Below are 13,170 nucleotides of genomic sequence, written 5' to 3' on the forward strand. Positions count from 1 at the left end.
GCCGTTCCTCACGCTAGCCCCCGGCCTCTGCTCACTGTAGGTCGCCGCCGCTCACTCTAGGTCGCTGTGTTTGACGCTGTTTCATTGTGAAAGCGAAACTACTTTGTTTGGTCTTCCAAAAATGGACACGACTAGAAATCAGTGGTTAAGTTGTATTTACAACACTGTTCCAGAACACTTCAACCCAAATATTCAGATGTGTGCAGCACATTTTATGGGGGGACTGTTTCCAGATCCTGGGAGAATAGACTACAATGCCGGCTGTTCTGACTCAAAGACTGTAAGTACGTTTTTTTATATTTAAAGAGTTTTTATATTTTATATATTTAAAGCGAGTTTTTTGGGCAGTGTAGAGTAGGGCTTGTTGTTTGTCATTTCTCCGATCACAAATGCAGACATGGTTTTATGTTTACGCGGCGCGTAAATTTCATTACACCAAATACAGAAAATAATGTTCATTTTAGCAGCATCATATGACCCCTTTAAAAAAAAAATGAATAAATCTTACTGACCCCAAACCTTTGAATGGTAGTGTAGCTATATGGTACTGTATACACTATATATGGAGCATACAAATCACAGTACACCTCAAAGAGAGCATAAAATTCATGCATGTGCTATTATTATGTTACCCGAGTAGGAGTGAGGCGAGAGGTTGAAGAACCACTGCTGGAGCTCCCAGAGGTAGAGCTGGGATAGGTGGGCATGGGCACTGGAGAAGCTAAGAAAATAATGAACACACTGAAATGTTACTGTAACCAAAACTATAGCAGATTAGCATAATCAAAGTCATGCACATTACAATCTTACATTTCTTCATGGATGTACTGGCCTCCAGGAAAGGATGATGGAAAAATTCATCTAGAATCGACAATAATCACTTTATTATAATCACGTCTCAGTGTTTTAAAGTCAAGTGTGTGATTGTACATGTGTGTCCACTGACCAAAGTCCATGCGTTCCCCATGGATCCTCTGCAGCAACCCAAGTAGAAGGTGCCTGAGGTGACTGGAGGTTTCCCGTGGAATACTGGGAAAAGCATCTGAGTTAGACACTGACAGGATAGAATCACAACCTACACAGTTACGTGTGCATGTTTATACTGTTGTGCAAGGGCTCTGTGAGTTGCCAGAGTTACACTGTACTTGACAGAGTAAGTGATACTCATGAATGTAAACATTGCAACAGTCTATATAAATAAATAAAACTTGACCATGAATGATGGAAAGGAATGAAAGATGGAAGAGAGAAAAACAATGAGAGAAAAGAAACCGGTTCTACTGCACCATCCTGTGGGGGTGACTATCAAATAAACCTTACATTCACAACATAAATAAATATTAGACGTGGTCGCATACACTACTGTTTAAAAGTTTGGTTGGTATGATTTGTAATCTTTTTGCATGTCTCCTATGCTCACCATGGCAGCATTTATAAAAAAAAAAATAGTACTATTCAGAAATATTATTACAATTTAAATGTACTGCTTTCTATTTTAATATATATTCATATATAATTTATTCCTGCGATGCCAAAGCTGAATTTTCAGCATCATTACTCCAGTCTTCAGTGTCACATGATCCTTCAAAAATCATTCTAATATGCTGATTTGCTGCTCAAGAAAACAGTTGTGCTGTTTTGTGGAAACAGATAAATTTTTCAGTATTCTCAAGAACAGCATTTATTTTAAATATAAATCTTTTTTAATATAATAAATGTCTTCACTGTCACTTTTAATCAGTTTAATGCATCATCTGAACAAACATATTAATCTCTTTAAAAAAAATGTTTTACCAACCCCAAACTTTTGAACGATAATGTACACCAGGGACCTTTGCGCCTGTAGTGCCTAAACTAAACTGGATCATGTTGATTGATGACTAACATACAGTCCTCAGGGTCACTTACCTGGGACTCAGGCTCCGGTGTCTTTCATAGAACTGCCGCAGTTCCTGAGGAGTACTTGCCTGGAAAAAGATTTTAGATAGAGGAAGAATTTGAGAACTACTTGTATTACTTAAAGTTCATCTGAACCATTTTTCTGCATGAAAAAATGGGCAAAAAACCCTAAATCAAAATATCTTTTGACTAGGGCTAGTAAGCAACCACCAAGAACACCCAAGCAACCACACAGCAATGCTGTAATGGGTCTCCAGAAACACTTTAGCATAATGACAGCGGGTTTGCAAGATCAAATACCACTCAAATCTAGTTTGATATTGTTGGTTCACTCTGCACTGCCTGGCAGGCAAAGATAATTCATATTTTTAGACTTACAGTTGATACTGAATTATAGTTTGTGGTGAGCAGCTCATTACATGGCTTAACTACATTCATTTTTGTAAACTCTGGCTGTTTGGGATGTAAACGCATTATTCCAGGTCTAAGGTTAAATCTTGAGGGTCTGTTTCTACAAATCATAAAGGCTTTCTAATGGCTGCAGGAACAAGCCCTTAAAGCAATATTTCCATGAAGGAAGTAAACACAATGGTTAGGACAGAGATGACTGATCTGTCTACTAAATGAACTCAACGACCCATCTTGACCCATTTACAGACTGACATTGTGTTACAAGACTGTCAGGAGTTCCTATTACCAACTCTTTAACTCTTCAACTCTTTAAAAACGCTAAAAATACAAACCCATAAATAGATGTGGTTGTGACTGTGATCAGACGGGTTCACATGTTAGCCATCTGGACTCTGCAAGCTGTATGACCAGAGGTCAAATGGGAAACTTCACCCACAAATCAGTCCTTCTAACAGCAGCACCTGGCTTACCTGAAGGATCCCAATAATACTTGTCGGCATGCATGTCAACTTTTCAGGATTCTGTTATGAATTATAATAACAAACTAATGACCAGCCTGTGGCAATATTCAGCGTAAGTATTGCAGCAACAAACAACACGAACATGCATATTTTGCAATATGACCATCACACAGAAAAAAAGAACTCCCTGTTCTAGTAGTAAACCCACAGAGATGCCACCCATGTGAGTGGGCAAGTGTGTATGTATGGGTGTGAGTGTTTGTTAGTAAATCAGAGGGTGTGTTTAGTTGCAAAGATGTGTTTTGTTTATCAGTGAGATGTCACAATCGTGTTTCACACTCTACAAGGCATAAATAACCGAGGGTGCCAGCCACTTACGCTTTCGCAATTAAATCATTCCAGAACGTTCAGGACTGACGCAGTAGAAATAAACACTCGGTGACATTGCTAGCATTTTTCCTTGATAACAATATGCTACCATTCAAATGTTTGTAAAAAAACAAAGCAATACTATACTTATCAATACTTATTCAGCAAGAATGCATTAAATTGATCAAAAGGAACTGTTATATATATATTTAAAAAAAAGAAATTAGAATAGATGCCATTTTGAACAAAAATATTAGGCAGTTTTCAACATTGATAATAAAAATAAATGTTGCATCCATCACAGGACTAAATTATGGTACATTTTAAAATACATTGAAATACATAAAATATATAAAGTAAAATATAAAATTTTAAAGCAGTTATTTTAAATTGTAATATTGTACAATATTACTGTTTTACTGTATTTTAGATCAAATAAATGCAGCCTTGGTGACCATAAAAGACAAAAACAAACAGATTTTTAAAACATTAAGTGTTTGAGCAAAATATTAGACCTAAAATACATTACTTATACCTCATACTGAATCTGTAGTTATTCTTCACACAGAGAAAAAAAAAACATTTAAAGAGATAAAAATGAAAAAGATCATCATTTACTGACCCTCATGCCATTTTAAATCTTTACAACTTCCTTCCATGAAAGTTTTCCAGCAAATAACAACTTAAATTCTGGTCTGTTCCAGAGACATGATGACAGGATTTTAATTTTCCCATTAAATAATTCCATAATGTTTAAATGGGAAGTCCAAGAATATATAGCAGAGAACTTAAAGCTACAGAACATCCAAAAATGAAAGAAATAGATTTGAGTGTGAATATATCCATGCTGGAAACCTTATGGTTAGGTGAAAGTGCATTTTAACCCCGAAGAAACGTGCGTGCAGATGAGACCACTTCCAAAGGGGCTCTATTTGTGGCAGCACATATGTGAAACAACCTATTCTCAGAGATCCTGAATTATCTTTCTCAGGAAAGATCAGGCAAGTTGTTTGTTTGGTAAATATGTCTTCTGCAGTTTCAAGTGTCCAAGACCAAAGCAAGTTCAAGGCTTCAACCTTCGAGAAATAGGCTTTGGTCTAAAATTCTGTCAACAATCAATCTTTATTATATAACCTTTAAGATACATCATCCTTTGGTGAATAAACAAGATGTTGATGAATAAACAATGCAAAATGTTATCCTAAAAAGGATATGGATGCACAATATATGGAGCATGGTTATTATCATTCATTACAACTCTTAAAACATTTTTGTTCATTTAAATAAAGCTCAAATAAAATGTAAATATTAGATGAAAAACTTGAACTGAAAATTAGAAATGGTGAATAACTGAAATAAGATCAAACTAAAATAAGCTGATTGAAGTACTAAAATTGAAGTAAACTGACATTTTTACTTCAGCACAATTTAAAAATTTAAGTTGAAGCACTACAATTACTATCTAGAAATAAATAAATACTAAAATTCAACTAAAATTGTAAAAATAGTAAAGGTGACATATCATGAAAATCTGACTTTTCCAGGTTTTAAGTGCTATAATCAGGTCCTGGGTGCATCTACCAACCAAGGAAACGTGAAAAAGATTAACCCAGTAACTTTGTTTTGCTAAGCCTTTTTCTGCAAGCGTCTGAGAAAACGAGCGCGTCTGTTTTCGCTCCCTTGGTGACGTGGCAAAGGGATCTCATTATAATATTACCGCCCCTTAACCTGTACGTTTCCACCCACGGCACCGTCATTATGATTTCACAAGCGACAATGGTGTACCAGCTCTAATGCCATGGTGAAAGTTTGAGCAAAACACGCTAACTGTTCTGTCTTTGGCTGCACAGACGAGCACAGAACACTGTTTAGGGTTCCAGCCTCAGAGGAGACAAGAGAGCAGAGGATTTATTGATTTATTTACTGTATATTGCTAAATAAATTACTGTATATTGCTAAATAAATTTATTTCCCAGCTGTTTACCTTCACAGACATAACTGACTGTTTTTGTAACTCATGTGTTTTTAACGTAAACTTGTGTGTGAATGAGAACTGTTTAGTACTCACATGCTGTGACAGCCGCTTTCTGTCCATGTGCTTCGGATGTGTGCACTCAGAAAACCGTATATAAGAAGTTTAAACTCATGTGGTTTAAAACGCATGATTTCAGCGCGATAAACATGATAATCAGAACCAAAACAGATGTTTTTTAGCAGGTACGAGCTGTAATGGCGCAGCTCTATTCTGGAAAATGGGGTGGGGAACAGCAGTTCATTTGCATTTAAAGAGAAAAGCACGAAAAACAGCGTGTTTCTGCTTCCACTCAAAATAGGCATTTTCAAACCGATATTATAAATGAACTGTGGGGTATTTTGAGCTGAAACTTTACAGACACATTCTGGGGACACCAGAGACTTATATTACATATTGTAAAAAGGGGCATAATATGTCTCCTTTAACTAAATAGTAACACAGTTAAATGTAATCTTCATCAAATCTAAAATTGAATATCCATTTTTCATAATGTGCATTATAATGTTGTGATGCCTAAATTTACTTGTAGCATTTATTAGGTTTTAGTTCTTAATATTTACATTTTTATTTATGTAGATAAAATAATATACAGTATTAATATCAACCATCAAATAATAACAATAAAAAATTATAAGTATAGGCCAGTATTTTAATTCTTGATGCATCTCAATTTGTCTACAACTGTATACAGGTTCAAATCTTTGTTGTGTTATGAAGTCTCTTTGCTGCTCCAAGATTCTACATAAAACTGTGCTAAAATATGTCTACAGAAATAGACCAAGCAGGTATAATAACAACATGGAGAAATTAGACACCTCATTTGTACAGTTATCCATTTACTAATCTGTAATAACAACTGCCTAATTTGTAATAATCAGTGGCACATATAATGATGAAGTACAGATGACATGCTGAAATGAGGCTAGTGTACTTACAGTGTAAATACTCGGCTAGGTCTCCTCCATTGCAGTACTGTAAGAGGAGACAGACAAACACTGTAAGTGCACAGTCAACACAAAACAAACTCTCATCAAAAGAAAGAGTAATCACAATAACACCAGGGCTTCAAATGGCTTTATGCTGACAATAATAACAGAGAAGTGTGAATTAAGCTTAGCATAAAAGACATCCTGCAAGGGGAGGTGAAATTTGACCTTTGATTTTTTTTCTCTCTCTACTTAACACCAAGTCTATTTTGAGGTTTACAGTGGGTGTGTGAGAGGTGCAGCATGCCATCTGGACTCACCTCCATGACAAGATAGACACATCCCAATATCTCCTGCAGACAGAGACACAGAGACATGAGACACACCATGAAACATTTACAATTGATTATATGAAAGAAACACCCAGCAACATGCCATCTGACAGCCATGGCACAAATTCTTCACTGTCTAGATCAGGACAGACCTCGGGCGGGACTCCCAACAGATGCCCGAGTCACACTGACTCATCATACAAAGCCTACAATTACCTAAGCTTTCTATGAATAGTCTGTTATCATAGTGTGAGCTCACATGCAATACAAATCACAATATGTGCTTGCATATCACTGACAGGTTATATTTTATGCACTCTTTCAGGTGCAGAAATTTCTCATTTTGTGCTAGAGGTATTTATTTATATTATTATTATACATTTTTAAGATTTATTTTTCTATTTTGTGAAAACTATGATGGGTGTGTAGGGCAGGGAAAATGTAATGCACAGGAGGAAATTTGTGTTCATTTTTTTGTGTTCAAAGCTAAAAATAAGACTGCTTAATTCATATGCTGCTGTATAGCATTTGTAAAGTCAAAAAATATAATAATCAAATTATTATTATTATTACTGCTACTACTACTATTACTAATTATAAATTAATTATTTATAAAAACTCTATAAATTAATTACATTAACCTTTAAAAAAATTAATATGATAATATGAATTTAAAATGAGTATTAAGTAATAACAATACAAATATTACTAATATTATACTTATTCAAAAACAATTACAAATAATTAAATTCATATAATAATTAATAATTATCATCACTATTATTATTATTATTATGATTTATGAATTGTGTGGATGTCCTACTGTGTTCATTTAATAATAATAAATATTTGGCAGCATTTCAAACAACCGGCCATATATCAAGCCAGTTTTAAAGATGCTTCAGTCTAGACTACTAAAGATATTATGCTTTTATGCTAATCAGTGCACAAAATAAATGCAAAAAAATGCTTTTTGCTGACAAAATCAAACATTTTGACAGACTCTTAAAGTGCAGTAGTCACAAGGAGAAACCATCTCAAAATGCCCTTTGACTTCTAGCCTGCATAATCAAACCCAATGCGGATTCCAGGTGGTTTGTTACCCCTTCATGTCCATGAATTATACTAAACAAATTCTGCTCCTGAAAGGTTTAATGGAGCGGATCAATATGTCCGCACACAGGCCAAGTGCCATGGTGACCAGTTTGAATGAGGCATTTACATGGCCCACTTGTTGTGCAACAAAAGTCCCATTTGGCCGATGTCCATGCAGGCTCTGCGTGTTACCGCAGTCAGGACAGAAGCAGGTGTCATTACCCACAGGTGACTGACATACAGATCAGCAGCCAGCCGGCATGCTGGGAGCAGCATGCATTAGTGAGCATGTGTGTTTAAATAGCATATTACATGAGCAAAAAAAAACTTTGTTCATAAAAGATAACAGCCCTGTATGACTGCAAAGTTGTGTAACAGCTAATTTTATAAGTGTGACACAATTATTGTGGATAAAGGCTTAATGTTAAGCTTCCTGTTTGTGTGTGTGTGTGTGTGTGTGTGTGTGTGTGTGCGCTGAATCCGTGAGAAATGAAACCAGGCCATCAGCAGTAATGCAAAGTAAACTAAGTAAAGCCCTGTCCAAGGCTATAGACCCCACACAGGGCAAAATACACTTAAATTATCTTCTCTAGACATATTTACAAGGCCCTGGAGATGACTGTCAAAACATTATGACCCATTAGAATACAAGACAAAGGACTTTCGCAACAACAAAAGACTAAAACAACAAAGCTTAACGAACAAAGTTAAAGGTTTCCATGAGTGTGGGATGGGTTTCACTAAGCATAAGTGTCATTTCTTGTGCTATTGTTCAGCTTTCACGCAGGACAGCAGCCAGCCACCTGTGCACATTGTTCTGTCAGGTGAACCCACTGCTTGGCAGCTGTCTGATGAGCAGCGGATCAACCCCGGTGGACAAACTCATGTCAAATACTGTAAGTGCTGGCCAGATGTAAATTAGACTGATCCTGGAGCCAGTTAAAGGGGGTAGTCCTATAACTGCAGGCTTGTATAGTATCAAATGCACCTGTGTCGGTTCTAACAGTGATTGAAGCATGATGGAGTGAGCACAAATTATTAGTGTGCATTCACTGTCAGGTCATTCTCTAAGGATAATGTGGAGAGAGGTTTGACTAACTATGCAGTGTGGTTCATTCAAATGCAATTCAGTTAAAAGTTACCATTTAAAAGAGCAACTGGGACTAGATGCCTTGTGTAGTAGAGTAATGCTGTTACACTAAATATACATTAAAAAAAAAGGATTCATTTCATTAACAATTTACTTTAATTGTACCTTAATTTAGATCTGAGATTGCCAAATTTTTGCATCAGCCGAACCCCTATGACCTATAATATATTAACTTAAAGCACCCCCTGAGATTTGAAGTTAATATTTCAATAATTTAACAACACATTCATATGTTCACTCCTCTTTTGTCGGTCAATGACATACAGGTAAACAAATAAAAAGTATTTTATTTCGATTTTTTTCTTCTTCTTTCATTTATATATTTCAATTATCATTTCATTTAATTAACAATTATAAATTATTATTATTATAAATTACATAATTTTAAGACGACGACGACGATGAAAAATTGTAAATGTGGACAAACTGTAATAATATAAAATAATGAGTTATTTAATGTGATTAGATTAAACTTCATTATTCTTTTATCTTGTCTTCTGGTATTTGAACAGTGCAAACAATCTGAAGTAAACCTGTTATACTTGCTCAAGGGCACAATACCGCAGGTTCGAAGCTGTAACACTGTGTTGTGTTTCTTAATATCTCCACACCTGAGACAACCATCTGTCATCAGATCAGCCTGAATGCCCGGAGTCCTGTCCTCTATTCATTAAGATACATTGATAAGGGTATCCTACATCAGACAACGTCTGTTCTGTATGCAAATGATAGAGACAGGCAGTTAAAAGGGAGTCCTGGGCTGCCTGCCAGGTACTGGCTAATGCATGCACAGGTGTCAGGTGTTTACTTCAACAGACACATAGACATCTGTCATGGCTGCCATTGTTTCTTGCCTGTTTACTTTTAGTACTTTAGCCACAAGAGACATTTGAGGTGATCAATTGTCTGTGCCTCTCAAGGAGTCCAGCTTGAAATCACAGAGATGCAACATGGAATTATTACTCATGGCGAGTCATATATAGACTACATCTATTCACCCAGAGCGTGCCGTCAGGGGCGGGGCTTAACATTTAACCAATCAGATGACGGGAACTGCACCCATAATATCAACACTGAGCCATGCCATATTCCAGCTATAAATATCTTTGGTAACATGGAAAAGGCTCTCTGTTTCAATAGAATAGAAACCACTTAAAAACAACACAGTTGGCTTACACATATACCGCGAACAACTAACTTTAATTCGTCCCAGTTATAGCATACAATTAGTAGGTACATACCTGAAAGTCCAGTAAGCTGACAATGTTCTCATGTTTCAGCTCCTGCGAAAACACACATTCACTACATTAGCGAGCAGAAGTCATAAAGCAATGCTTCTATAAGGAGGTGATGATATTTGCTAAACCCTTGACACTGTTTATATCATTAGCTAATCGTTGTTTTGGCACAAAGAAGCCTTTCAGATAGCGAGAACCGCTCAAATGGCCTCGCAAGACGGATTTCGCAATGTTTACTATTTTTCGGAAGATATTTAATGAATAAATAAATACCATGAATAGCAAGCAAACCTGTGCGCACCCGGAGTGTAACTAGCAAACTCACCTTTAATATCCTGATTTCTTTTCCTAGGAGCGACTGTGATTTGGCGAGGTTTTTCTTGTTGATGCATTTCACCGCCACTTCAAAATCATGTTTCTGTGAATGAAGACATGGATTGGCGTTCTGGCATTCGTGTCGAGCCGCAGTACACAGCTCAACAGCTCAACAGCTCAACAGCTCAATGCTCATCATAGCGTTACCTGTTTGTGTCTTCCTTTGAACACCACAGCAAAAGCGCCGTGTCCTATCAAGTCCTTCCTGCTGAACTCGTACTTTCCAACGCTTTCCATCGCGTATAGAGATTAAAACTGCTCCGTAAAGCCACAGGTGAGAGCAGGGTGTGAGGGCTCCGTGTGTGCGACCCGTCTATCGCTAGCCATCCGCTGCTGCTTTGCACCCAAACAAGCCGACACTTCGGTCATGATCGGTATTCGCTACCTACTTGTTGATAAAAACGAAGTCACTGTCATCTTGATCGTACTATGTTAAAACACTTTTGTACAAAAGTATACTACATTAGATTGTGAAACTGTCAGAAACAGAGTCGGCCGTGACGCATCGGGGTCAGACTCGTTTACTGCACTGTTTTGGTCGTCTCTTTCCAAACAAAGCTTGAACCGTGTGTGTGCATTACACGCATGCGCACTACTGCTCTGTCCGTGCGCTAGTGGCTTGATGTGCGCATGCGTGCTTATGCCAAGGAGCCGGTGCAAAACGTGTATCCTCATGAACGTCTTCTTCTTTTATGTTTAATGGCGGTTGGCAAACCAGCTTAAGGTGCATTTCCGCCACCTACTGGGATGGAGTGTGAGGCCTCGACGAACGAATATATTATATACTACTAATAAAAAAAAAAATTTTTTTTAAATAAATATATATATATATATAAAAAAAACATGGAATTATTACTCATGGTGAGTCATATATAGACTACATCTATTCACCCAGAGCGTGCCGTCAGGGGCGGGGCTTAACATTTAACCAATCAGATGACGGGAACTGCACCCATAATATCAACACTGAGCCATGCCATATTCCAGCTATAAATATCTTTGGTAACATGGAAAAAGCTCTCTGTTTCAATAGAATAGAAACCACTTAAAAACAACACAGTTGGCTTACACATATACCGCGAACAACTAACTTAAATTCGTCCCAGTTATAGCATACAATTAGTAGGTACATACCTGAAAGTCCAGTAAGCTGACAATGTTCTCATGTTTCAGCTCCTGCGAAAACACACATTCACTACATTAGCGAGCAGAAGTCATAAAGCAATGCTTCTATAAGGAGGTGATGATATCGAACGAATATATTATATACTACTAATAAAAAAAAAAAAATTTTTTAAATAAATATATATATATATATAAAAAACTCAATTATTCTAATCAAATCTGTATCTCTCAGATATTTTAGAAGAAAATCATAAACCCTTAGATGTTTCTGTGCATTCTGAAATATATTCATAACTGAAATGTCATTGATTTCCATATCTCTCAGTTTTTCAACAAGTTGTTTTCTTTGTCTATTCTATGCCTCACAATGTAAAAGCACATGTTCAACTGTATCTGTTATTATCTGTCACAGAAACTGCCACTATCTGACTCACTTTTTCCTGTTATATGCCATGAATAATTAAGCTTAGAGTGTCCTAATGGACACTGGGGGACACTGGGGGACACTGGGGCCTAATGGTTAGAGTCTCGGACTCATAACCCAAAGGTTGTGGGTTCGAGTCTCGTACCAGCAGGGAGTGTAGGTGGGGGGAGTGAATGTACAGCGCTCTCTCCCACCTTCAATACCACGACTGAGGTGCCCCCGAACCCCCAACTGCTCCCGGGGTGCCGCAGCATAAATGGCTGCCCACTGCTCTGTGTGTGTGTGTGTGTGTGTGTGTGTGTGTGATCCTGGTTCTAACAGTATCTTCTCTTCTGTTCCCTCATGAACTGCTGCCTGCTGTTGAACACTTTTCAACGTTGTATGTGGACAAATATACACTACTGGTCAAAAGTTGAGAATAATTAAGATTTTTTTGTTGTTGTTGTTGAAAAAAGAAAAAAAGTCTCTTGTGCTCACCAAGCTTACATGTTTAATCAAAAACACAGTAAAAACAGCAATATTGTAAAATATTATTACAATTTTAAATGATTATTTTATATTTTAAGATATTTTAAGAATGTACTTTATTCCTGTGATGGCCAGCTGAATTTCCAGCATCATTGCTCCAGTATTCAGTGTCACATGATCCTTCAGAAATCATTCTAATATGCTGATTTTTTTACTAATGTTGAAAACAGCTTTTGTTGAAACCGTGATACTTTTTCTCCTCAAGATTCTTCGATGAACAGATAAGCTTAGTTCAAACAACTGTCACTTTATATTGTTGAATAAAAGTATTACGTTCTTTTATCTCTTTTTAAAAATCTTACTTACGCAGCCGTTCAAAACTTGGGTATGACAATTTTCTCAAAAACATTAAGAAGCAAAAACTGTTTTCAACAATAATAACAGTAATACAAATGTAACAGCAAGTGTTCATTATTATTAATATATCATGAGGCACATTAACACCATCAACATAAATCATAAATTACAGATTAGTTCATAAGTTAATGAATAATTAACCTATTGTTTTATATTCAAATCCATAAACAAACCCCAATTTATGTATGTATGTATTTATTTATGGATGTGTGTTTGTACATCGTAATCAAATGTTACATAACCTGCCCATACTTAGACTATTATGTAAAATTATATTGTCCGTCTGCCATTTAGAAAGTTACACATTAACACCACAAAGTAAAATAAAGTCAGAAGATTATATTAATCTAACATTATCAAACTGCCCTCCCTGTTGAAAAAACCAGCATATGATGGTTATGTATGTTTTGACGCTGGGATGCTGGTTTAAACTGGTCCTTTTGCT

The 13,170-nt window shown here is 36.5% G+C and overlaps 1 protein-coding gene across 1 annotated transcript in view; it reads right to left on the bottom strand.

Moving 5' to 3' along the window:
• Positions 1–10,860, bottom strand: part of LOC107566016 (serine/threonine-protein kinase ULK1-like) — a 20,655-nt gene extending 9,795 nt beyond the window's left edge. Inside the window, exons 1-9 of the mRNA XM_016251369.1 lie at positions 10,439–10,860; positions 10,242–10,334; positions 9,920–9,961; positions 6,422–6,454; positions 6,088–6,147; positions 1,909–1,967; positions 947–1,029; positions 811–861; positions 633–721 (exon numbers count right to left, since the gene is read on the bottom strand). Of these exons, the coding sequence (XP_016106855.1) occupies positions 633–721; positions 811–861; positions 947–1,029; positions 1,909–1,967; positions 6,088–6,147; positions 6,422–6,454; positions 9,920–9,961; positions 10,242–10,334; positions 10,439–10,528 (600 nt within the window). The 5' untranslated portion in view covers positions 10,529–10,860. The remainder of the gene's footprint in view (positions 1–632; positions 722–810; positions 862–946; positions 1,030–1,908; positions 1,968–6,087; positions 6,148–6,421; positions 6,455–9,919; positions 9,962–10,241; positions 10,335–10,438) is intronic.
• Positions 10,861–13,170: the final 2,310 nt, after the last annotated feature.

The sequence above is a fragment of the Sinocyclocheilus grahami genome, unplaced genomic scaffold (genome assembly GCF_001515645.1).
Source record: "Sinocyclocheilus grahami isolate Dianchi unplaced genomic scaffold, SAMN03320097.WGS_v1.1 scaffold1041.1, whole genome shotgun sequence".
Classification (NCBI taxonomy): Eukaryota; Metazoa; Chordata; class Actinopteri; order Cypriniformes; family Cyprinidae; genus Sinocyclocheilus; species Sinocyclocheilus grahami.